The sequence below is a fragment of the Ammospiza nelsoni genome, chromosome 3 (genome assembly GCF_027579445.1).
Source record: "Ammospiza nelsoni isolate bAmmNel1 chromosome 3, bAmmNel1.pri, whole genome shotgun sequence".
NCBI classification, from domain to species: Eukaryota; Metazoa; Chordata; class Aves; order Passeriformes; family Passerellidae; genus Ammospiza; species Ammospiza nelsoni.
Window position 1 is genome coordinate 15,091,921 of NC_080635.1, and position 24,287 is coordinate 15,116,207.

Genomic DNA, 24,287 nt, shown 5'->3' on the forward strand with positions numbered 1-24,287 from the left:
CCAAGGTAGGTGACCAAGGTGTTTGGAGCCTTGGTTTCACTGATCCATCTCTGGGACCTGCTACATGGAAGCTCTGAACCAACCTACACAGCTGCTCAAGATTATCAAATCCCAGAATAACGCAGAGCAGGAGGGGCCTCTGGGACCACCCTGCTCAGAACAACAAGGCTGGGCTGACTCTCAAGCAGCACAGTCCTCCAGGCCACCCTAATCTCACCTCCAGGATGGAACATGAACACCAAATCCTGGCCACTCCAATATTGAGCATGGGATGCTCACTTCTCACCTGCTTCAGCCCTGCTGCCTGAGGAGCCATACTCACACAAGCCATGCACACGACAAGGAAAGCTGCAGGTTATCCTCATTCCTCCACCATCTGTCCTCAATCCCCACCTTTGTGATCAGTGGTGGATCCTCTGGCCAGCCTAAAACCTGTCTGGCAAAGCCACCTAAGACAGCATTGTCCTATTGCCAGCTGAGAAACCTCAGCAGCCCTTGCCCAGGATCACCGTCCCACCACTGGGCTGCAGGCAGGACACAGGTGACCTGTGCTGGTGCTGGGGGGACACAAAGGACCCCCATGGGAGCACAGTCTCGTCTCTGAGCTACTACTAACGCTCTCCTCCAGAAAACAAATCTTGTTCAACAGCTTGAGCAGTGCTTGGCTGTGTGACAGCCAGCTGCTCTGGCAGGTCACTGGGAACAGTTTGTTGCACGATCTCCACAGTTTCAGGGAGGAGAAGCTTCCTCATAGCTGAGAGCAGCAGCGAGTGACGAGCTCATGTGCTGTGATGCACCTACAGAAGGCAGGCCCGTGTCAGGTCCATCCCTGCAGAGGCCTCAGTGGCCCTTTATACTGGGAACAGGTCACCCCTAGCTCCAGCCTTTCCCCAGCAAACTGGCAAAGGAGGGCAAAGCAAATCCTCTGGCTCCCAGCTGCAGGGATCTTCCTGCAGAATTGCCTGTGCAAGAAGGGCCAGGTTTTGGGTGTGCTCCCCTGGGTGGCACCAAGCCCAGTATTGTGCGAGCTCCGGCTGAAGCAATGCGGGAAGTGGAGTCAGGGGGACGCCAGCCCGGGAGGCAGCGGTGTGAAAGGGGGACCTCAGGAATGGACCTCAGGAATGCAGCAGCATGCAGCAGGCTGCTGGTAGTGTCCAGGGAAGAACTGCTGCTGGTGGGTTTGGGATGGATTTGGGATGTGTTGGACTAAAGCCACAGGTCAGTCCAGCTAGAAGGGTCTGGTCTGATTTGCTGGGTGCTAGTTCCCGTGCTGGTACCCAGCTGCTGCAAGAATTCTGAATTTCCACATGCCATTAAAAGTCAAGACAAAATGTTGATGGAAATGTTTTCTTTATGGAAATGTAACTTTATGGAAGCATATAGTTAGTGTTACATGGGTGGCTGTCCTTCTCCAAAAACCTTGGTGTGCACTAGAGGCTCCCCTTACCCTGCCAGCCATGTTCCTCTGCAGCCCAAAGCTGCTGCTTCCCTTCCCTGGGTCCAGAGCAGCTCAGATGGACGTGCCCCATTTTCCTGTGCACAAGCAGCTCTGTGATGTGTGCTGAAATCAAAACACTACTCCCAGGTCACAGAGGTCACACTCTGACCCACCAGCTTTTAGCAACAGTGACCACTCAGTTGCAGTGACTTTCTGGAACCAAAGAATGCTTTAACCACTCCCTTGGGTAGGTCCTTAATGATATGATGGCAAAGCTTTCTTCTGTGCATCATTCTCCTTATACAGCCTGAATGTCTGGGCTTGTGGATTTCACTGTTATAGACCAGAAATTTCAAATGAACTTCTCAGTTTATTAATTAAACTGCTTATGTGAATGCAAGGACATCTTCCCCAGAGCTTGGGGAAGGAACAGCTGGCTGACCCAGCTGCAAAGCCAGGAATCCCCCCAATGTCTCCAGACCATCCTTGCTGATGTGCTTTACTTCACTCTGTGTCCTGAGGCCACCAAGATCATCCAAAGGCAAACAGAGAGGTCCTGTGAGATGAGGATTTCCCTCTGGTGCGACCCTGACGTGGTGAACTCTGGCCCCTGGTCCCCAGCCTGTGCCCATCCTCCACCCAGTGCAAAGGCACAGGGGCCTGCAGGAAGCTGCAGAGGTGGGGCCGCTGTGTGTTCTTCCTCAGTGTTTCAGGACTGGTAGAACAGCTCTTAGAGCACAATTTTACTTGGCACAGGCTGGTTTTGTAATGAAAGAAATAAATAAGTGCCATCCTGCTCTGCTGGAAGGTTGAAGTGTTTCTTTCAATTTTTTTTTTTTTTTAATGATCTGTTTGCACTGAGGCCAAACACTGAATACTTTGGCCTCAAAAATAAAAGTTTAAACAGGAATTGTAATTGGGAGAAGGCTAAAACACAGGCACTCTTATGCCCTCATTGGTGCTGCCACGAGTTATTTTATCATTTGTTTTATTTTATTGTAGTTTTTCCTGTAGTGTAGAACTGAGGCAGCATGTTTGTGCTGCATGCTGCTGACTCACCAGCTCTGCAGAGAGGCTCACCCTCTGTCTGTGCTCTCTGTGCACCCCCACTGACTCCCAACACCTGGGATCCCAAACCAGGCCAGGAGGGAATGTCCCCGTGGCAGATGAAGGACATGGGGGGCAGGGCAGGTTTCCCTTCTCCTCCTCTCCCCCCACAATGAGTTTCCTCCAGGCTGGAAGCCTGAGCTGGTAGAGGGACAAGGCCTGGAGGCTGGCCGTGTGGGAAGGGATGGACCACCTCCACTGGCAGCACCTCACAGTTAAATCAGTTCAGAGATATAATGAAACATAGGGAAGCATCTCACCCCTTTTCCCTGCAATTTTCCTCTTGGAAGTGCCAAGCCAAGTGCTGGTTAGCTCGTGTAAGATAAATGTGGCTGGAGGATGAGAGCTTCATGTGCTGTGCTCAACACAAAGCAGCAGGTGAAGCCCTACTCTAGCAGAACCATAGAGGAGGATTTCTACCAATTCCAGCAAGAGCCCTGCAGGCAGACAGCTTGCATGGACAGGCTTGGGGAGTTTCAGGAAGCTTCAAAATAGAGCAAATAATAATAAGCAAAATAAAATAATAAATCAGAAATGCGTTACCTGCTCTGAAGGAATGGCTTTCATATTTCCTTCAAGGAAAAAAAAAAAATAAAAACACCCACCATGTTATTTACATTCCATTTAACTCACTGAAAAACCCAAACAAACAGAGGTATTACTTTCACTTTTTTGATAAAGAAAGCTATTTTATATCATGTTATTCAATGGATGAATTAAAATACTTAATATATTGCATATACAAGTCTATACACGTAGGATATGTATATTCCCTCAAACACCACAAGTTAAAGCAATCATGATTTTTGTGGCAGTGTGGAGATGCAAGGCCAGCAGCAGATCAGGGATCCCAGGTAGTCCTGAGCTGTTTCAGGACTGGGATGGGCAGGCTGGGACAGTCGTGGCTGCAGCACGCCGCTCTCCCTGCAGTGGGGGAGCCCTGGGGTGGTGGGGCTGCCTGCCTGAGTGCTCACCTCTGTCTTGGGAGGGCTGTGTGCTGCCAGCTTGCTGCAGGAGCTGCTTCAGGATGAGGCTTCATGTTACAGCTTGAGCTGAATTAACAGCTGCCAACATCAAAAAGAAGTCCTGCTGCAGGCAGTGTCCTTCCGCCCCTTGCTTGGTGCTGTCTGTGGTGTCTTCTAATCCCCACACAGGACAGGTTGGTTCATGGGATGGACAGAAGGCCACGGGAGAGAAAACTAACAACTTTTTTGGGTTGGGTTAATGTGCTGTCAGCTCCCTGCATGGTCCCAAGAACGTGAGTAGATGAAGGTGGTGAGGGGGCAGCAGGACTGATCCGTTGTGGCAGTGGCAAGTTCAGCTTCACTGCAAGTTGGAAGTGTATCCATAACTGGTTTGTTTGAAATAATCTCTTTCAGCTGTGGCTGTAGGAACCACCTGGCCTCCCCATGCCTGGAGACTGGCTCTGTTCCTACCTCCCTGTCTGTACAGCGACAGGACACCCGGACAGGGCAGGAGATAAAACCCTCATTCACCCCTTGTGCAAACACTCTGACCTATCCCTGCCTGACTTCCTTCATGGGACAGCTCTTTAACCATGACCTTCTCGTGCTGGCCTGCTCCTCTGCTGGACTGCTGCACTCCCTGGGCTCTGCTGTGATGGGAATGCCAAGTGCTGCCAAAGCAAGGCAGCCGCCCTCGCTTCTCCCAGTGCCGCAGGAACCGCGGGCGCTGCTGCTGCTGCTGCCCCAGCCATGGAAGTGGGCAGGCTCTGCTGCGGCTGCTGGCTGCTGCACACAGTAACAGAGCCACAACAGCTGGGAGTAACAAAGCCTGCCTGTCTGTGTTAAATCAGGGATACTGCTGCAAGATAAGGAGATTCAGGTGATTGGTTGACTTATTCTACTTTCCATGAGCCAGTAGCTGAGTCCTCCCTGCTAGGAATACACAAACCGAGCTCATGCTGCAATGCCTTGTTTTTCCTCCTGGACCCAAATGAATGTTCAAGATATGAATTACCAATATTTCTAATTTCATCCCTCTGTGCATATTTGAAAAAGACTTGTTCACTTACCTTCCTGGCTGCTGGAAAATGTTTTCTTGATCAGGGAGGTGGTGTGGCCATCTGCTCCAGGCTCAGCGTCTTCTGCTTGTCTGCAGCTGGTGGGTCTTGGAAAACAAAACAGAAGTGATAGAAGGAGAGGGAGCAATGCCTGCAGAGCTGGGGAGACACTGTAGAGCAGAGTAAAGCTGTTCTGTTTGTTTTCTATCTTTTCAAGTATACAGCAGCCTGTGTAATTTCCTGGCTACAAACTGCAGCTCTTTTCCATCAGATGCCAGTAGGTTTGTTGACTGAGCGTCACTAGGATCGCTCATTTGGCCATGCAGTCGCTCCAGCACTGTCCTGTCATTCAAAGACGAGGTATAAAGCTGGTGGTGTTTTGAGTAATTACAGTTTTGTTAAGCAGGACAGGCTGGGGACATGTAACACACATAGCAGGCACCAGGCACTGCTGGCAGCCCTGCACAGAGGAAGTTGGGCAGATGCCAGGAGAGGAAGATATCAGACTCAAAATACAGCACTGATTTTCTGAAATTTTTGTCTCTACACCACTTTCATCACTGAAATCCAAGTTGTGAAGGAAGTGCAGGGAGGAAGGCATCAACTATTTGTTATGGAAGATGCAGACTAAATTGTTGGGGTTTTATTATTTTGTTTAAGTTTTTTGGGGATTTTTTTTTGTTTTGCTAGTCTTGGTTTCTTCAGCCATCATCAATGTCTGCTTACACAGCCATGTGGAAAGGCAATCCATTCCCAGTGCAGTGGAAATGGAAACCTGGAGGCCACGTTGTGCCACCTTGGCTTGCTGACTTGCTGCTTGTCCTGCCATCCACAACCTACCAGGCACTGGTGAAGTCCAAGGGAGCATTGCTTTCATCAAGAACGAGTCAAGTAGAGAAAATAAACTAAACATCCAATGCCAGGCCAACTGGGAACCCTTTTGGGAGGATTCTCATCATCTGGGTAGCTTTTCCTCCTCAGTGGATGTAGTCATGTTTGACTCAAGTAGTGTTTTACTCAAGGGTGACTTTCAGCTACAACAGCAGTGTAGCTGTGAGAATAAAAATGTGAACGCTTTTGTGCAGCAACCAATTTCTTCACTACCACAGTGCAAAATCTCATTTAGCTTTGATAATACAAATAATACATTCCAGACATAAAAAGCCCTTTATTACTGGTGAGAACATAAATAATTAAAGAAAAAGCTGAGATTTTCCTCATGCTTTTGTCTTCCCACTACCAGCCAGAAGACAGCTATGCAAGCAGCTGGGCGCATGTAAAGCAACTAAAAGCACCTCTCTTCATCAGCTTTCTAGAGACATTTTTAAGCTGCAGTAATGCAACTCTCCCATCACACTAAGCTTTATTGGTTCAGTATAAGAAACTAAGAAACTTCATTGGAGACCAGATTATGCTGGTTGCAAAAGCAGGGGGATTCTTCTGCTCTTCGACCCCATTATCTCCTCTGTAGTGTCTTGATCAGCTTTCTTACACACAGCCTTGGATTCTGCCGAGACCCGCAAATTGCTTTTTTGGCTGCCAAATTGCCATAACCCTTCTATTTTTATATTTTAAAAGAGCTTAAAACCCTCCATCCTCTTTGGATGCGTCTTTAAAATTGACCAGTACTGGGAGGATTTCATGTATATCCAAAGGCTTAGAAGAAGATGTTACCTCTACTGAGCTTCTAGTTTTACAGTCAACAGACATGAAAAGCCCAGCAGGGATAAAAGGAACTTAACCAGTTCAGTCTAATGCATATAAATCTACCTAAGAGCTCAAGGCACTGGAAGTACTCAATGCACTACATTTATCTGAGTCTAAGATACAGAAATGGGTCTTCAGCCCACATGCCACATGTCCCATTTTGATGCCAAGTTAATATGAATTAAGAGACTGAGATGAATAAACAAGGTCAGTCTGGGCTGGGCCAAGTTGAATCAATGTAAAATAATTGTCAGTATTTTCTGTCAGCAAGGCTGGTTTATCTTGGCTCAGGATTCTCAGTGCTATAGATTATAAAATGTTTTCAGTGGAACAGTTGGCAGACATTTTATTGATTTTTCTTTGTTTTGTGAATGCTGGAAAAATTTCCATTAAGTATACATGCCATTCATGTGATGAAGCCAAATTGCTTTTTCAAACTTTTCTTTCTTCAAGTGTGCTAATGCGTTAATACATTAGCAATCTAATTTAATCAAGAGGACCTTTGTGTGGAATCAAGAGGCCATGGAACACACCTTGATGCATCTTGAGCACTTATGGGCTAAGAAGAGTTAATTTTGTATTTTCAAGGTGCAGTGTGCACACTGACTGATTAATTTGCCCCTCTGAATTCGGTAATGCACTATCTCAGTTTTACAGATGTAGAAATTGAGAGTGCAACTTTGCACAAAGCCATTTATATCTGCCTGCTGTTGCATTCTTGAGGCACATGAAGCTCCTGAGCTGAGCAGTGGCAAAGAATGAGAAGGAAGAGAAGAAAGAGAAGGAAAGAGAGGGAAGGCTGCAGCAGCCAGGCAGGAAGAGCACTGGATCCAGCTGAGCTGCTGGATCCCACTTCTGACATGAATTTCCTCCACCACATCACCACATCCCTGCATCACACCCATTAACAGTTGATTTGGAACTGAAAACTGCTCGGGCAGATACAGCAGCTGGTAGGATTACACCTGAACCTGGCAGATGCTATCCCTCAACCTATATTCCTGCTATTTTATGACTGGGTTTGCTTCCTGGTTAGAGAGGACTTTTGAAACAGGTAGAAGCCATAACAGTGATGAATGCTTACTTTATTTGCACAGAACAGTCAGGTAGGAGTAAGAAATCCATTTAATGGGGTTTTTTTAATGTGACATACAAAAGGGGATGCCGTGGGATAACTCTAATTCCCTCCCTCTATGCTGATTTAATAACCAACATAAAGAAATGAAAGATGCTGTTAGAACATCCTAAGGTTTGGTCAGTGATGCTACAGATTCAAAATATACAGACATGCTCATGAGATTAAATAAAAACTTTGTAGAGAAGTAGGAATGTGTGTATTTTTAAGGACATAACCAACAAGAAAGTTTTATGGTAAAAATCACTGTGATGATAAACACTTTTTTCCTCCTATCCTAATCACTTGTATTAAAATAATAGAGAGCCTAATTAAAATGGGAGTAGTTCCGGTTTAAGAAATGGGGACTAGGTAGACGGATAATGAGCTAAAAACCCCTCCAACCCAGCTTCACACACTGCCAACAAATGGAAGATACTTAAGCCCACAACACATTATGGTAAGGAAAGAGAATGAGACACTGATGGGGAGGAAACCCACACTGCAGCTTCCAGGGCCAGCGGCAGAGGAGTGAGTGCAGTCACAGCTCTGTGTGACTCTGGTGCCAGACTCTGACATGGTCCCAGGCACTCTCTGGTTGACCCATCAGAAACGAGCTGTCTCACAGGCCCCTGATCAGCTCCTTTGTGTGGCTGAGAGGATCAGCATGCTACCTCGGTCCTCTGAACAGCAGAATTCAGAATATCCTCCTCAAGTGCCAGCTTCTGCTGCAGGGTTATGCTGATCAAAACATTTTCATAAACAGATAACAAAAGTAAAGGGAGGAGAGGAACTTCCAGGCTAAAACATAGCTGACACTTGGAAGGAGAGAAGGCAACGGTCAATGCCAAACATAAGCCAGAGGTGAGATCTTTATCTTATAAAATTATTCACTGGACTGTGCATTGTTGGTGGTGTTTAACTGTCCTTTTTATGTTAGAGTGAAAGAAATCAGGGAGCAAATGAATCGCTGCTTTCTGTAATGTTGTCCTGAAATCTTTACTGCCCATAACTTTTTGTGTGTGTATGGCTCAGGAAGCTGACTACAGTTCTCCACTGGCAGCAACACCACTGCTGCTTCCATAAATCATGGAGATAAATCAAGAATAAGTTCTTAAAGAAATAAACCCTTGAGATTGTTTTATGAATTACAATTTTGTTTCCAGCCTCTTCTGTCCGTTTTCTGTCCCTGTCTTCATCCCAGATTATGGCTTTCCTGCTTAAGCAAAGGAGATGATGATGTGAAGAGTTAGTTGAAGTGATTTTTTAATCACGCAGCCTGAAAACTGGGCTCCAGTTACACATATGCAGATGTCAAACTCCCTGAAGGGCATCAGAAACAAGGTGTGTTAGGCAAGTGAAACATAAGTGTCTTCTGTTAGTCTTCACAGGGCCCTTGCTCATGACTTCTACCTAGATGTAACTCATGAGATATGCCCCAGCTTTCCCAAGAGCTGAAATACAAGGAAGAAAGACATACGTGCTGGAGATGAGCTTTCAAAATTGAGTGAAATGCAGATTTAGGACAGCATCTGGGACTGATAGGGGTAGATGTGTTAGAAATGCAGTAATGTGTAATTGGTGTGACTAGCTGGTACAAAGATGTAAAGCCAAGGCAGATAACAAGAGACTCTGAAAGAACAGCCATCAGATACTCTTGCTGAAGAGCTGCAAAGTCCTGGTGTAGTCTCTTACAGGAACTTAAAGAACCACTGCTACCCAGAAGAAGCCAAATACAAACCCAGAAGTCTCTGGTAATGCTGGAGTATCTGGGACAGAGAGATGAAACACTGCAATGATCGCAGAATAGAGAACAGCCCTATTTGTGTAGGGTCCCAGCACTAAAACTTCCTTTCTTTATAGAGATTTCTTCACATGAAGAAGTCTGATGCAGACTTGGCAGCAGATGCATTGTAGAAGAGCAACTGTGAGAAACTGGAGGCAAACCAAGCCACAGCTGGGTGCTTGTAGCCACCCGTGGCTTTTTTCAGGCACAGGGAAGAAGTTGTTGGAGTCACCTGTGCCTCAGCAGGTAGGTGACCTTCCCACCTGGCTGGTGTTGTCACAGGGAGTGCCTTTGAAACCTAAATTCTTGTTGGCAGGCTTGGAGCAGCTGTGGCCAGCCAGGAGAGCTGTGAGAAGTTTTCTTCCATGGCTTTGTAAGTGGCCACCAAAATCTCCAGCCTCTGCTGTCAGAGGTCAGCGGCATCTCCAGGCGTCCGCAGGTGGAGGAGCTGGTGCACGGGTGGGAGCTCACTTTATGCTCTCCAACCAAAAGCCTTGGGAAATCCCAGCCATTTATGCAGCTCTGGTGACTGCAAGGAGCCACTCCTGAGGCTCAGCAACTCATGGTGACCCACCTGGGTAGGTGCAGGTCAGGTGGGGAGCCCAAGGAGTCGGGGCAAAGTTGAGCTCTCAGCCTCTCCCCAGATGCCTGACGAAGGCAGACGTGGGACTGCCAGAGCTGGGTGACTCATAGCAACCTCCAGAAGGAAAAGGGTGAGCAAAAGGGAGGGAGGACAGCGTGTTTATACCTTGGGATCACAGGCGTGTTGGGAGTAGTCTCGGCTCTGGTGTGCTGCTAAAGGAGCTCCTTTGATTGGAGCACTTGGAGCCCTCTGGAGACAACGCAGCCTCCAGCATGGAGACTGTCTTTAGAATTTGCCCATATCAGTACAGTGGTATCTTTATCCCAAAAGTTAAGAAGGAATAACTGTGCACTGTATTTTTAAAGCCAGGCCCACCTCCAAACCCATTAGATAGCTCTGAAAGCTTTAGAGCGTGTCCATATCCTGAAAGTTGTAGGCAATGTATAAAATAAATACTTCACTCATGGTGTGTAGCTGGTAAAATGAATATAACACTGCATACTGAAAAAAATCAACGCCCCCATGTAAGGGGAGACAGAAAACTAGTTAACACATAGATTTCCAGAAAGAGAAGGAAAGAAGAAAATTAAGAAAGAAGAAAACAAACCATGTCAGCACAGTTATATACAAATGTCTCGAATGAATGTAATGTGGAACTTCAATGTCAAACTCACACCAGATTTACTAAAAACATTCCTACAGACAGTAGGCATAGAAAATAAAAAGAAGTCTATATAATACACATTTATATACTCACTGGGAACAAATAACTGTTTTTTTTTTCTTTTCTATCAAGAATGCACAAAGAAAAATATCAGAAACAAAAGCTTTTTGAATCTTTGCAGAAGAGCTGTTTCTTTTTAATTTCATATCCCTTGAAAGGCGGTGTGCAGGTTCACCAGCAAGGGAAGTGCTGGAAAAAAAATCCCAATTATCAGAACTATTGTTTCTGTCATAGTGAAGTTCAAGGTTTTAATCAGCTTCAGAAGAAGAGCACTCTCCAAAGATCTTCCCAGGGTTTTTGATTACAGGCTAGTGATTTGCTTACAGAAATCTGTAAAGATCATGTCAGTTTTTAAAAGTTCTGTTAACTACCTGCAACTGTTAATTTGATGTGTTTTCGTTGCTGTATTTCTCTTTTCTCCCCATTCAGCAAGCAAGGCTGCCTTTGCACAGATGATTTAATTTGAAAATGGTTGTGCTAGTGTGGGTTGAAAGCTTGCAAACTGTGTTTCTGGAGATTTCATTGTGTCTATGCTGTGTCCTCTGAGCTTCCAGGTTTTTCTTAATTTTTAGTGTGTTAATGTTTTATTGTGTTTACAGTCATGATGCAGACAACAACTGCAGTTGTCAGAAAGGTTCAGAATATCAAACATACATTTTGAAACCATTCACAGCTCACCTGTGGGAGCAGCTCTGTGTTGGTGGTCTGTCAGCAGGGCCGGGAACAGGCGGGTTGCACCCTCCTCCCTGCTCTGGAGATTGGTCAGGGAAAGCTTCACAAGATGGGTCTTCCTCATCTGACTGCCCCAGAAGTTCTGTTAAGATGGATGAAGATATGATATCACACTTACTTCATCTGAAAGTTCTAATCAAGCTGCCAGCTGTTTGCCTTTGATGCCCATACGGACAGGGGTGTCCTCTCTTGCAGGGGATCAAACTGAATGGAAACCCACATGCTTCCACAGCTTTCACCCTTGGCTTTTTCCTTGAAAAGGAGGCCAAGTAACCAATGACCAGCACCAAGAAACAGAGTCAAGAGGTTTTGAAACACACAGAGTGCGTATTGGCTGTAGATAGCAAGGAGGAAATGCATTCTCTACATTGTCAACTACAGAAGGTCCAGCTGGCTGCCAAAGGCTGCTGCATGAGCCATAGGGATCAAAGTCTTATCAATTGGACTAGCTCCCCAGAGGAGTATGTGTAACTCCTTCCTTTAAAAATAAAGACTTCCCTTAGCTTTGTTTTAAAATATTTTGGTTCACAATTAAGGCCTGAAGTCTTTAGTAGGTGAAGCATGAGCATCCAATTCACAAGTTCCAGGGTGAGCCCTGTGGTAATAGAAATTCTTTACAAATATCTGAACCACTTAAAAATATAAAGAAGGAATTGCATATTCTAGGTGTGAGACATAAAATAAATAAATAAAAAATTTAATCAAACTGCAGGCTAGCAGAGTTGGGATTAAGGAAAAAAATCCTGTTACAGATAAAGACTTTAAAAGATTTTTCTCAAAATCATAAGACCCTTTTGCATTTTTTCCTCCTCTAATCCTGTTCTTCTCCCCTTGTTCTCTGCCTTCTTGGATCCTGTATAAGCTGATCTGCAGGATACCCGTGGTGGCACCGTGGGCAGTGGGAGGATGTAACAGCCTGGCGAGGGTTGCCACACTGTTGGGTTTACATTTCGTCTGGAGACCCAGAACGCTCGCTGGCTTAGGAGGGCAAATCTGCTGGTAAGCCTTTCTGAACCTCTGAGTCTTAAAAATCCAATGCCGTGGGAGTGCTGTGGACTATTTCTACTCTTCATGCCACCTAAATACCACTGGCATCTGTGGTGGGAGGGAGGGTGAAGTGTGGCAAGGTTTGGCTTTCCCAGGTAGCTCATGTCCGTCTGTGCTGCTGGTTCTCACATTTTCAACCATTCCCCAATGTGGAGAATGGTTGAATATGGCCAACTCGGTTGAAGGCAGCACACCTCAAGCATGCACACCACACTACAATAAATAAAGGTGCTAAACCAGCACTGGTGCAATTTCTCCTCCATCTTGAAAAAAAGAATCCAAAGAGAAATAAAAGCAGAGGAGAAAACAAGTGTATGGGCAATGCTTAACTCCCAGAAACTCAAATCCAGGGCTAGTAAGGGAGGTTTCTCTGGAGCTGTCTTCTTGGAGCCTTGCAGAATGAGAAGCCAAAAGAATGAGAGGTACAGTATTGAGAACTTATAAATGTTTGTGAGAAGCTGCTTTTCATATACATGAAGAGCTCTGGGAAAGGGCTTAAACAGAATTCCTGTTGATGGGGGAAAAAACATAATTAGACAAAATCCACTACAGGTCTTGTGGCACAAACTTTGACAGCCTCTGGTCTGGACCACAAGTCCCACTGCAGTGCTCCCACCTGGAATAGTCTTAGGTCCTGAAGAGCCTCCCTCTTCACTTGGCCAGAGTTGGTTAAGAAACAGACTGTTAAACCTTTGAATTTGCAAAATGTCAAAGCTCAGATGTACAGTCTGTACATTACAGCATCTGTAATTAATTTTTCTTTTCTCCTTTTTTATTTTTCCACTTAGTAACAACTAAGGCCTACATAATTTACCCCCTTAAAGCTACCAACTTTCACCAATATATGATGTCCATGACTTCTCGAGCCACTGCTCCTGGGGGTGGGGACACACCAGAGCATAAAACCCTGAGAGATGCTGAAAGAGGAGTGTGTATTGAGAAAGGAAACATATCAGAACTGGGTCAGCTTTTTCTTGATCTCTTTCCATCACACTGCTGGTCTGTATTTTCTTGTCTCTGCTGAGAACCATTGCTGAGTAAATCCCAGTCCTCACACCAACCACTTCAGTGTAACTTATGTATGTGCTCCAGGTGGTACCCAGCAGCTTTTTAATGTGGAGTGGGCTACAATTTGGATTTATAGAGTCCTTGGGTGCCTTATTTCTAATATATGAATGCTATGAGCAGTTAATTACAGCATGGTCAGTGACTGATATTTTGTGCTGTGGGTGTAGCCCAGCTACACCTTGTTAAATAATGCTACTGGATTCATGGAAACCTCATGGAAAACAGAGCAGTCTGTCATCTGCAAGCACAAAACCAGGGGAAGAACAGGGTTCTTACCCACAGGAGTGCAAATAGATTTCTCTGCACTTTCATATCTAAAATAAATATCTGATATGTTAAAATAGTTATGAGCATTGAACCTTTTGTGGTCTGGGGATACAGCTGCAGTGTGGATGTCAGGAGTGGTTCAAAACCACAAAACCAGATATGAGCTATAGAGTAAAGAAATAAATATTTTTGTTGTGGGACATGGACTCTGCTACCTGTGAGAAGTGCTAAAGCAGGAAAAACAAATGCACAAGGAACACTGTTTAAACAACACAGCCCTTCCCAAACTAGAGGCAACATATCCCACTTTGAATTAGAAAGGGAAGGATTTTGGCAACAATGCCACAGAGATGAGGGCTCTGGCTAGGATTTGGTTCTTGATAGAGATTTGACTTTGTGCTAACATTGGAGAGATCATAAGTTTCACCTAAGATTTTGTATTCAGGCAATCCGAGATATTCCTTTGCCTTCTGGCACAATAAACTCTTGCTGTTTAAATTCTAAACTGCTATTTGCTTAACATGTTACGATCTGGGGATTTCAATCTGAATTTGAATTTCAAAAATTTGAACGTTGGTATTGTGCTAATGTTGTGGTTTCATCATGAAAGTAATTTACCAGATGCAAGAATATGAAACTTTAGTGCTAAAATCTTTTAAAAAAATCCTATTTGTCATGATCAATATTGGGATAGCATTGTATATACCCAAACATACAATGACCCAATGCATATTCTACATTTCCAAAATTAAGTGGTAATTGCCATTGCTACATCCCACACCTGTCTGAAAGAGCAAATATCTTTCTTTACAAGTCCACTGAAAGTTCTCCTATGCTTTAATGAGCAAGATGCTCTCTGGGTAATGCATGCAGGTGATGAGATATCATGCCTTGCCTGCCCACACATCTGTCATTATTTAAACATATCTATTCTCTTTTGAATCTGTGTCTGCAAATCAGAAGCTGTTTCCATTCTCCAGGATCCTGCACTGGACTTCCAGGGATAAAAACGCATTTCAAAACGTGCAAATCTGCGGTAAAACGTAAATCTCCTTTTAATATTGTTTGCAAAATTGACAGCTCTACTTAACAGCAGCCATTAAATTATTTACAAAGTAGCAGCTGCTCTTGTAGCAGCCTTTTTTGGGCGTGAAAAATAAACTAGTTGATAAGTGAGAGATAAGCCATTTGACTTCCTCTTTGTGTGCCTGGCATGGTGTGCAGAGCCAATTCTGTACAATCTGATGTTTACAGAGCAATCCTCGTGTACGACCTCCTTAGGCAACAGGGACACAAGAAGCCTTTAAAACGCTGAAGCAAGCATTTAATCAGAACTCTTCATGCTGATCTCTGAAAAATTCAATAAGTTCAAAAAAATGTAACTCTTTCTAAAGATAAAATATCACCTTTTTGCTTCAGGAATTGCAAATATATCCCAATGAACTCCCAGTGAACCACACAGACTTCAGCCACACTGCTGTTTTACAAAAAAAAAAAGGAGGTAAATAGCGTTTTTCTGAGAGAAACTAATCAAGGGTCTGAAGAAATGCAAATTCAAGTTAATTCCAGTGAGTGCTATAAAACTGCAGACTTTACTAACAATCACACTTTCTTTCTCTTAGGCATTTAAACAAAATTAATTTTTTTACTTGAACACCTAATTTTATGTAAATAAATTAGTATTTTCTCTTATTACGCGAAAACCTTTTTGTAATTAAGTATTTATTTTTTACCTGTTGAAAACAAGCTGTCATGATTTTATGATACTTTGGGGATTTTTTTAAAAGCAGGTAACTGCTGCAGAAGACAGGAGATTGAGCATAATTTCACACATTATCAAGTTATGATAACTTAATTCTATCCCAGGTTTTCTCAAACTACATAAAGCTATTTCTAAAATCACTGCATAAAATTCTTCTGGCACCAAAATCACTGGGAACTTCCATTGCTGATTTGAGTGTGGTCAGCTCTTTTTTTTGGCTACAATGGTTCTCCCAAAAAACGTCTTTCTAAATAAACATATTCTAATAAAATTGTTTTGTTTCAACAAATTCCTGCAGGGAAACCACAGAGCTTTGTTTGTGAGTGTGGAAAAATGTAACTCTAAACTTCTTCACTTTTTCTGGGCTAGTTTTCCATGGATTTTTATTTTCACATTATTTTTGTGTTGTTTTGTTAATTCCCAAGGCTGACATGTTTGCATTTGACAAATACAAATTGTCGAAATATTGGTTTTGTAGTACTTCTAAAATGCATTGAGAACAGCTGTTACTGTTTAGAGAGCTGGATAAGATTATTCCTGAAATTAAATCTGACTATCTCCCAGTTCTGTTGTTTAACAATTTGATACCTGAGAAGATAAGGCACTTCAATCACTACCAGTAGAATCAATCCTTAATAGTAGCATAACATGTCATTATTTCACTACTTGTGTAGTAGAGGTATTAGCAGCAGTAAAAATGTTTTAGTGGGTGTGCCAGGAAATTTAGGAATTAATATAAAAGTTATGTGATAAAACTACAGAAGAAGCTAACATTTATAAACAATGGCTTTGTTTTCTTGCTTTTTTGGTAGTGTAGACAGTTACACTTTACTTAGCAGCTTTCTGCAGCTTGTTGCGAAATCTGGTTTTAAAACTTTCTGCAAATGGAAATGCTGAGTCTTTACTAGCATTGGTTGAGATTTCCATCTCTACTACTCCTTTGCTCTGCTAGAATCATACATAAAATTAAGCTAACCGCTACACAGCCTGAATAGTTAATTTTATATCTCCCTGGAGCCTAAGTAATCAGTTCCTTAGGAACTACCCCAGCAGTGCCAATATTAATTAATTAAAAAAAAAAAAAAAAAAAAAAGAGAAAGGTGTAAAAGGTGTGTCTTACAGGGTGATTCAGATGTGGTAGTACCAAGCTGTAGTGAGTTTCCAGCTGGAAGGGACTGAACAACCAAGAATTTGCCTCAATTCCAGCCCGTCTCACTTCAAAGGCTTGCCTGGTGTCTCAGCAATAGAGATGCTGCACCTCTAGATGTTATCAGGTTTCCCAGCCCGTGTGAAGTTTGCTGGGCAATCCTGGCAGTGGGTGAGCGGCTCTCCCCTCCCCGTGGATGCCTGTGAACCAGCTGGAGTGCCAGGATGAGCAACCTACAGCTGCTACTGCTCAGCAATTACAGCAGGGACGACAATCCTGGAGACTAGGCAATGTCTTTGTTTGGTAAGTGATGCTTTAGACACGGTCTTTATTTTCCATTTTTTCTTTTTTCCTTTCCCTTTTTTTTTTTTTTTGTGTTTTAAATTTTAGGTGACTGTCTAGAAATAGCTGTTCTAAAACAAATCTGTGGAAGAGCTGCTGGCGAGCACAGACGTTGCCATTGTTTGGGGTGAAGGCTGCAGCAGTGGAAATGTGGGCGCATGCTCCCGAGCATCCCAGCGAAAGCGCTCAGGGAAGATCTCATTATTCACAAGTGATGCTCCAGAGGCTCCACAGAGGCAGGAGCGCCTCTGGCATTGCAAGCCCTAACCCACAACGGGCAGAGCCGGCAGTGCCGAACCTGCGTGTTCCTTCAGCTGCTCTCTGTGCGTGGGGCGCACCCTCTGCCTGGCACTGCCAGCTCAGGGACACAGCTCCTCCACAGCTCCTGCCCTTCAGGCAGCCGGAGCAGAGAGAAGTGCCGGCCAGACCAGAGGCCGGTAGGCTCCGGGGAGAAGAAAACCATTTCAAGGGGTTAATTGAAAAAGACAAATCTGCAAACACGAGATGCAGAATGGGAGCCTGCAAATGAATGCTGCCAGCTGGAAGCTGGCCAAACTGATAAAGCAGAAAAGAAATTGAGGGTTAAATGTTTTGGATGCTGAAGGCTTGGAGTTCAAAGAGGAGCTCAAGGAAACTCCCAGCCACCGAGTCCATACAAAGAGGCTCTAGGCAAACACAAGCCTTCTGCTGGACGGCTTTATCCTAAACAGTTTCCAAAAGGCAGTGGCTCAAATGAATGGTTAAGGGATATCTTTCAGCATCTGGGAGCTCTTTTACAAGGAAAGATGATGCCCACAGGTGAGCTATGGCTGAGGGGCAAAAGGAGTTGCTTTCCACAGGGAAGAGGATGAGAAGTGCATCTGCTCATGTTGGGTTGGAAGAACAATGTGTAACTGTGGATCTATTTTCATTCCTTGGTAGAAAAGGCAGAAAGGAGCTCGTCCTGAAGGCCAGGAGTTGATGGCAAGGCTGGAGGTCACTCTGCCTTCCCAGGAGCACCAGCTCCTGTCCACATCAGCAGTGGAAGTGCTGATGGCAACCTATTTTCCACCAGTTACATAAAGACTGCAGGACTGAAATAGAAATTTTTGCCTAAATCCCAGGAAGAAAACACCTTGGATTTTTTTTTTCTTAATCTGGTTTCATCTGAGTGGGCTACTCCTTTCCATGTGGTGGATTGGGAGCAGGAAAGCCACCTTCTTCCACTCAGGATCAGGAAGCTGGACTCAAAACAGAGGATGGGACAACTGGTGATGCGTTTCTCTGATAGAACACTCTCTGTGCCAGCCTTTCCTCTTGTGGTTTGGTGACAAGGACCCTGCATTTCCCATACTGTCCCTCCCCTGTGCAACCAGCTGCCTTGGCACCTCAGAAACCCTTTTCTTTAAAATCAGCTCCTAGTGCAAGAATTGTATTTATGGATGGGAAAGTAGTATCCACACTTTTTGAGCAGGTGCATAGCTATGCCACAGCATTGGAGCAAGGCTGGAGTTCAAGAGTTAGGTAATTGTATCTCTCTCAAAAAGGAATTGCCTCAGACCAGTTAATTTGTCAAGATAACGAATTGCAGCAATTCTCCTCATTTGGAGCTGGGCCACTAACACTGATCTGAACTGTATTTAAACTCTTGATGACAGAGACTGAAAAAGATATTGCAATACTGGAGGTACAGGTTCCTAAAGCAAAACTGCATGTACAGCTAGGGCTGAGAGGCAGCAAGGGCATGCGAGTACACATCCTGCACATCCCTTAGATATGAAGAAATTCCCTGGGGCACTGACTCTGGTGCCTGGGCAGGCAGAGTTCATCTTGAATCTTTGGGAGTGATTGAGGTCCAAAAAGGATAATGTAGTACCCATCAAGTCTCAGTTACTGCAATATGAGATAACACAAGGAGAATTTTTACCTCCCCCCCTTCCAAATAAAGAAACATACCCCAAATATACTAATTTGAAAACTTTCTGGTAGCAGCAATAAAAACTCCTCTGAGGGCCTGATGCTGGGATTCCCAAGGCATTGTGTTCTGTCATGCATGTCAAGTATGGTTGCTGCCATAATTTTCTGTGCCACAGCAGGCATGAACAAGTTTGGAGGAGTAAAAAAGCAGAAGAAAGCTTCAGTGAAAACACAGGCTTAGGCCAATGACTGTCCCATTTCTGATGAAAGTTAAGTAGACAGCACCAGGTAAAACGAAATTACGCGTGTTCTTGTATCAGACCTTCTCCTCTGGCTGCCAGGCATTACTTCCTCCACAAGAGAGACATGAACCAGAGTAAATCCTGTACATTGACTCAGGGAAACTGAAAGGAATCTCTGACTCCTGCCTTGCACTGGCACACCCTCTCCATGAAAACAATGGATGGAAAACTAAATTGGTTGTTAATTCTGTGACTTTGTCTGTGTCTTAAAAAGCATCAACATGAGAAATTAGACAGATTATTTCAGAATATTTCTGCTCAATACACTACTTGGGAATGAAATTACTTCCTTTCTTATGTTATTCAGAATAATCATTCTCTACCTCTAAGTGCACTTAATTTAGAAAAGCAAAGTGGCTTTTATTTTGGAATAAGTGCATCCACAGGCAGAGTTCTTTCCAAATAGCTAATCTGGTCATTGCCACATGTAAACAGTTTATGTAAACATAAATTGATGAGGATGGTAAAGAACTCATGCAGGTATGGCCTGGGACTCCTTACTCAATTTGCAAGCACTTACTTAGACGTATCTTCCTCAGGGCTATTATGGTGATCAACCGACCTTACAGAGAGCTAGGTTCAATTTAAACAACATAGTCATATGTTTGAAAAAGAAATGAGCTTTTGAAAACTGCTGTCCCCCAAGTTCCAAGTCTATTCTACTTTGGTTGATCCTCACTTTTAAATATCTGTCAAGTGGTAATCTAGGATTTAGTAGATCTCAGAATTGCTGATTGCCCAAAGGGTTGGGTCTAAGGCTGGTAGGGGGTGGAGGTGAAGTGTGTGCAGCCTCTTCTAGAGCAAGTGAGTGGCTGCTGAAGGGTGACTCTACATTGCCTGCAGCTGCTTTCTCGGCTTTGGCTAAAGCAGACACGTCTTACTGTGTGCAGACTGCAAAGAGAGGCTTAAATGCTAAGGTGGAAAGTTTGGAAAGGACAGATCTTTGCAAGGTGGGTTTTCATCTGGTGCATCCTGTTGGGTGCTTATCTCTTTTTCTTCCCAAGACTTTGCTGCTGCTCGAGTGCTCCTGGGAAGGAAAGGGCCACCTCAGACTGGAAATCATGTGTTTGCCATGGCTTAGTGCGTGTGTCCACACAGTGTAGCAGCAGCAAGAGCCATGTGGGAGATGCAAAGTGACCTAAATCAGCATTCCTAATTCCAGCAGCCATGCTACCTGTCCTGTGCAAGTGATGTGAACCAAATACCAGTCACATTAGAGACTGACCTTGTTTTCTTGGAGAAACTCGTGTAAAAATGGATATAACAACACTCTTGACACTTACCTCACAGGATGTTGTGAAGCTTAATTAAATGTGTGCAAAAGCATTTTGAGATCCTTAGATGAAAGAAGTTTTTATAAATGCAAATTATAATAATTACGGCCAGTAACCACCATCAACTACTGAAACAATTAATTCAGGTTGCCACAGGCCATCACAACAACGTGTGCAAAGAGGAATCAGCCATTTAATGACATATATGTTGCGTGAGAACTCAAAGCCTTAAAAATACTGTAAACAAAGATGAAGAAACTAGACACTCAGGGCTTGCCTCTGAGGGCGCTGTTGGTGGAAGTTTCTTCGATTGTTTCCATCACGTCTGTGTTTGCTTTGTGATTTGTCCGCAGAAAGAGCCCACCTTAAAGATTGCATTGCTGGGATCATTTTATGTCCCTACGATTTTTAAATTTAATGTGGCAAGAAAACTGAAAATTACTGCAAACACCTTGGCTTACAAAAATTTGCAAATACCTGAATATAACTCTGGTTTTGGTTAATTCTCCCTTCACCCGGACCCCCCCCTCCCCCCAGCCCCAGCCCAGCCCACTTACAGCATGGCAGAATAGACTTTGGCTACAGGGCATTATCCAGCTGACTTTCCAAGGGGGAAAACAAAAGCCAAGCAATCAAGATGTGTCTGGCCAAATACTTAAAGGCCCAGTGCACACATTTAGTTGACAACTGACTGAAATCTGAACCATTTTGTTCAGCCTTTCTTGTCGCTTCAAAACTGATTTGGACTTAAATAGCTAAAACCTACAGGTGTTTAAATGCTCTCCCTTGTCAGCAGAGCAGCCTCATCAGATATGGTCTGAGGATGCAGTCAGACTGGAAGAGATATCCAAAGACCCCACAGGTGAATCCCAAAGAGCAGGCTAGCCCACCTGTGGCCCTCAGGCTTTATTTTGCTTGCCTTTAAAGACGAAAATTCAGAGAAGTAGGAGTTACTAAGCACCCAACTTACCAAAGCAATTAGGCTAAATGCACTGCAGCTAGAAATTTAAGCAATGCACTGAATTTAATTTGACAATTCATGGATGCAAAATTGAAAGCTTTAACAGCAGCAAATTAAATCAGCTTTCTGACCAAGTGAAAATTTCTATGCTATTGAAGTTTGAAAATTGTGAAGTACACACCTCTTAAAAGGAAGGTTTTTTCTTTTTCTTTTAATGAAGAAAAACTTGGGACCAGTTACTTGCCTAATCCAAATAATGAAAAAATGGGAATACTACCTGTAAATAAAACCCAATTTATAAAACAGCATTGCTTTCTAACCTCTGCCAGCCTAACGTATTTGTAGTCAGCGGGTTTCACAGAAAAAAAAAATGTTATCATGCTGGAAGGTTGTGTGGACTAAACTTATTCTGACATCAACGAGCTTAATGTGTACCAAACCTGAAAATTCTTACATGATTTTTTTTCAGTCTCTTTAAAAGTACTGACTTTAGGATAGTAAGTTGGTAATGTCTCAGGTAAGTTTTCATAAAATGAGGGCCAAGTTTTTATGGGGTCTGTGTGTGTCTCTGCATAGAAAACTAGCAACACTGATGCAATGCATAGAAAACATGCTACACAGTTGGTACCAACATGTTGTTTTAAACCTGCAAACCCTCAGACTTTATGGTAATGTGCATATATGCAAACTCTGTGCTTGCACACACATACACACACACACACACATATATATACACACACACAGAGGATATGCATAAGGGTATCCTGGAATCTGGAATCACAGAATATCCTGTTGCTAAGCTCTCTTAATGACACTTATACAGTGCTCTGCTTAATGTCTCTTGGCTAAATCCTCCAACATAAGACAAACCCTGGATGCATTTTCTAAATGCACCTCAAGGCACCAGGACATAAAAGGACTTGGGGTATGTGCATGCCTCATTTTACCCATCTCCAGAGCACCCTGACTGACATTTTACAATTTCTGCCACACCAGAAAGGTGTGGCTGGAAAGGCACTGAAGCAGATACAGGGCCAGGTCCTCCCTGATATTTGCATCCTGTCACTCACCTGCTGCAGTGCTTTGCTGCACAGACTTGCTGATAACCACCAGCACATTCTGTGGTTTGGGTGCCCAAAGGCTTTGAGAAGCTGATGTGACCCTGTTGGCACCGAAAACCCCGATTGATGGCTTGATACTTTCCTTCCCACCCTTTCCCACCAGAAGAGACTGATTTAGAGGAAAACAGCTTTGGAAAGGGGACACACTACACTTCATGTGCCCTGTTGAGGGGGAAATGCAACATTGCAGGAACAGTGGGTTTTTCATTCCCAGGCTGTTCATTCCACTCCCTGGGAAGATCTTCTCCTGACTGATATCCCTCAATTACAGAGTGGCAGGAATACCAGAGTGTTTTTTCTTTTTAAAACCTCACAGACGTAGTTTACACTATACACTGCCTCCTGCAACCACCAATACTTTCTTCCTGCCTATTTAAATAAACTGTGTCAGCAGGAGCGGCAACTGTGGACATCGCTTGGGAAGCTCAAAGCCCTGGAGGGAGCTGTGGGCAGTTCCTGGCATTGCTTGTGGTTCTGAAGGTAACCAAAGAGGAAAGTCCATGGGAAGCAATGCAAAAAAACTGATGCCTCGATGCCAGGGAAGAAAAATCACCATGGTTCCTACTGGTGGCTCCTCACCACCCAATTTCATTCCCTTTCTTGCTCCTCTTTTCATTGAAGCAGACAACAGGAGTTTGGAGATTAGCTTCTGTCTCAAACGGAGGCTCACCTCTTCAGGAAAAAAAAATTCATTTTAAGGGAAGGTAATTAACCTACATTGCATTCTCTGATATCTGTTAAATACAGCATTGCTTGTCAGCCACTCCTTTTATCACTTAAAGTGCATTTTGTATCCATGGAAAGCAATTAATGCTCAATGGGAAAAATTTGCCCTTCCAAAGGCATCTTTCCACTTTCCTGCATTGAAGCAGTGACCTTTTTCCTTTCTTATGTGCCACCACCAGTCCTTCTTGCACAGATGTGCATCACCCAGAGATGTTTATCTCTACCTGGCTATTCCTGTACCCTTATAGTCCTTCTTTACAGCCTGACTGCTCCCTCTGTCTTTTCTCTGGTTTCAGGTGGAAACCTTTCCTCATATTTTCTGGCACATTTTTGGACTGGTTTAGGCTGCAGTTGGGAACTCAGCCCATTGCAGGGAGGATCCTGGCACCAGGATACTTTCTGAACTGTAAAGAGTTGCTTGAAGCAACACTCTATAGGAACAGTGCTCAGGGTAAAGCAGGCTTAGAGCTCTCTGCTGCTTTCAGGTCTGTTTGACCAGTGATTTTGCTTCAAAACCAGCAAAAGTACCTTTGGGCTCACCTAAACCAGCTGAGGCAGAGAGCCATGTTAGCAGCTTGTGCCTGGCCCTTGAGGCTCCTCTTATGCCTCCCCTGGGACCCCAATGGAGCAGGGGTACAAGCAGCCACAGTGGCCAGTGCTGGGGTTTTTAAAACTGCTTGCCTAGCTGGCTTTTCATCTCTTCCCTTTGTACCACAAACATGAAGAAGAAGAACCTGATCTGAAACCACATGTGAAAATAAGGATCTCTTCAATTTATATTTCTGAAATCAAAATAGATGTGTTATATTTTCAAGCTCCCCCAACAGCACCATATAAAGGTTTAATCACTGTTATTTAAAATAATACAAAGCAAAAGTGAGTTAGGATGCCAGTAAGCCAGAGCAGAGGAGACAGCTTTCTAGGCAAGCTGAGTGGCATAAGCAGTGGGAGAACATCCTCGTGGCAGCTCTTAATATGAAAATGGTCAAGGATTACTTCACAGTCTTGCAATAGCAGATGGCTGGAGCCATTTAATCAGGCATCTTTTCTATTCCTAAAGCCTATAATTATCTGTTATAAGGACAACATCAAATTGGCACACGAGTTTTCCATTTCCCATCCCCAAATTGAAAGGGGGCACGGCTACCAAATTTTGGAAG

At 43.9% G+C, this 24,287-nt stretch overlaps 1 protein-coding gene across 1 annotated transcript in view; it reads right to left on the bottom strand.

The window, feature by feature from the left end:
• The window catches only part of WDPCP (WD repeat containing planar cell polarity effector), a 147,747-nt gene that overhangs the window by 3,876 nt on the left and 119,584 nt on the right, over window positions 1-24,287 (bottom strand). The window contains exons 16-18 of the mRNA XM_059468455.1: window positions 11,161-11,296; window positions 4,581-4,675; window positions 3,089-3,117 (exon numbers count right to left, since the gene is read on the bottom strand). Of these exons, the coding sequence (XP_059324438.1) occupies window positions 3,089-3,117; window positions 4,581-4,675; window positions 11,161-11,296 (260 nt within the window). The remainder of the gene's footprint in view (window positions 1-3,088; window positions 3,118-4,580; window positions 4,676-11,160; window positions 11,297-24,287) is intronic.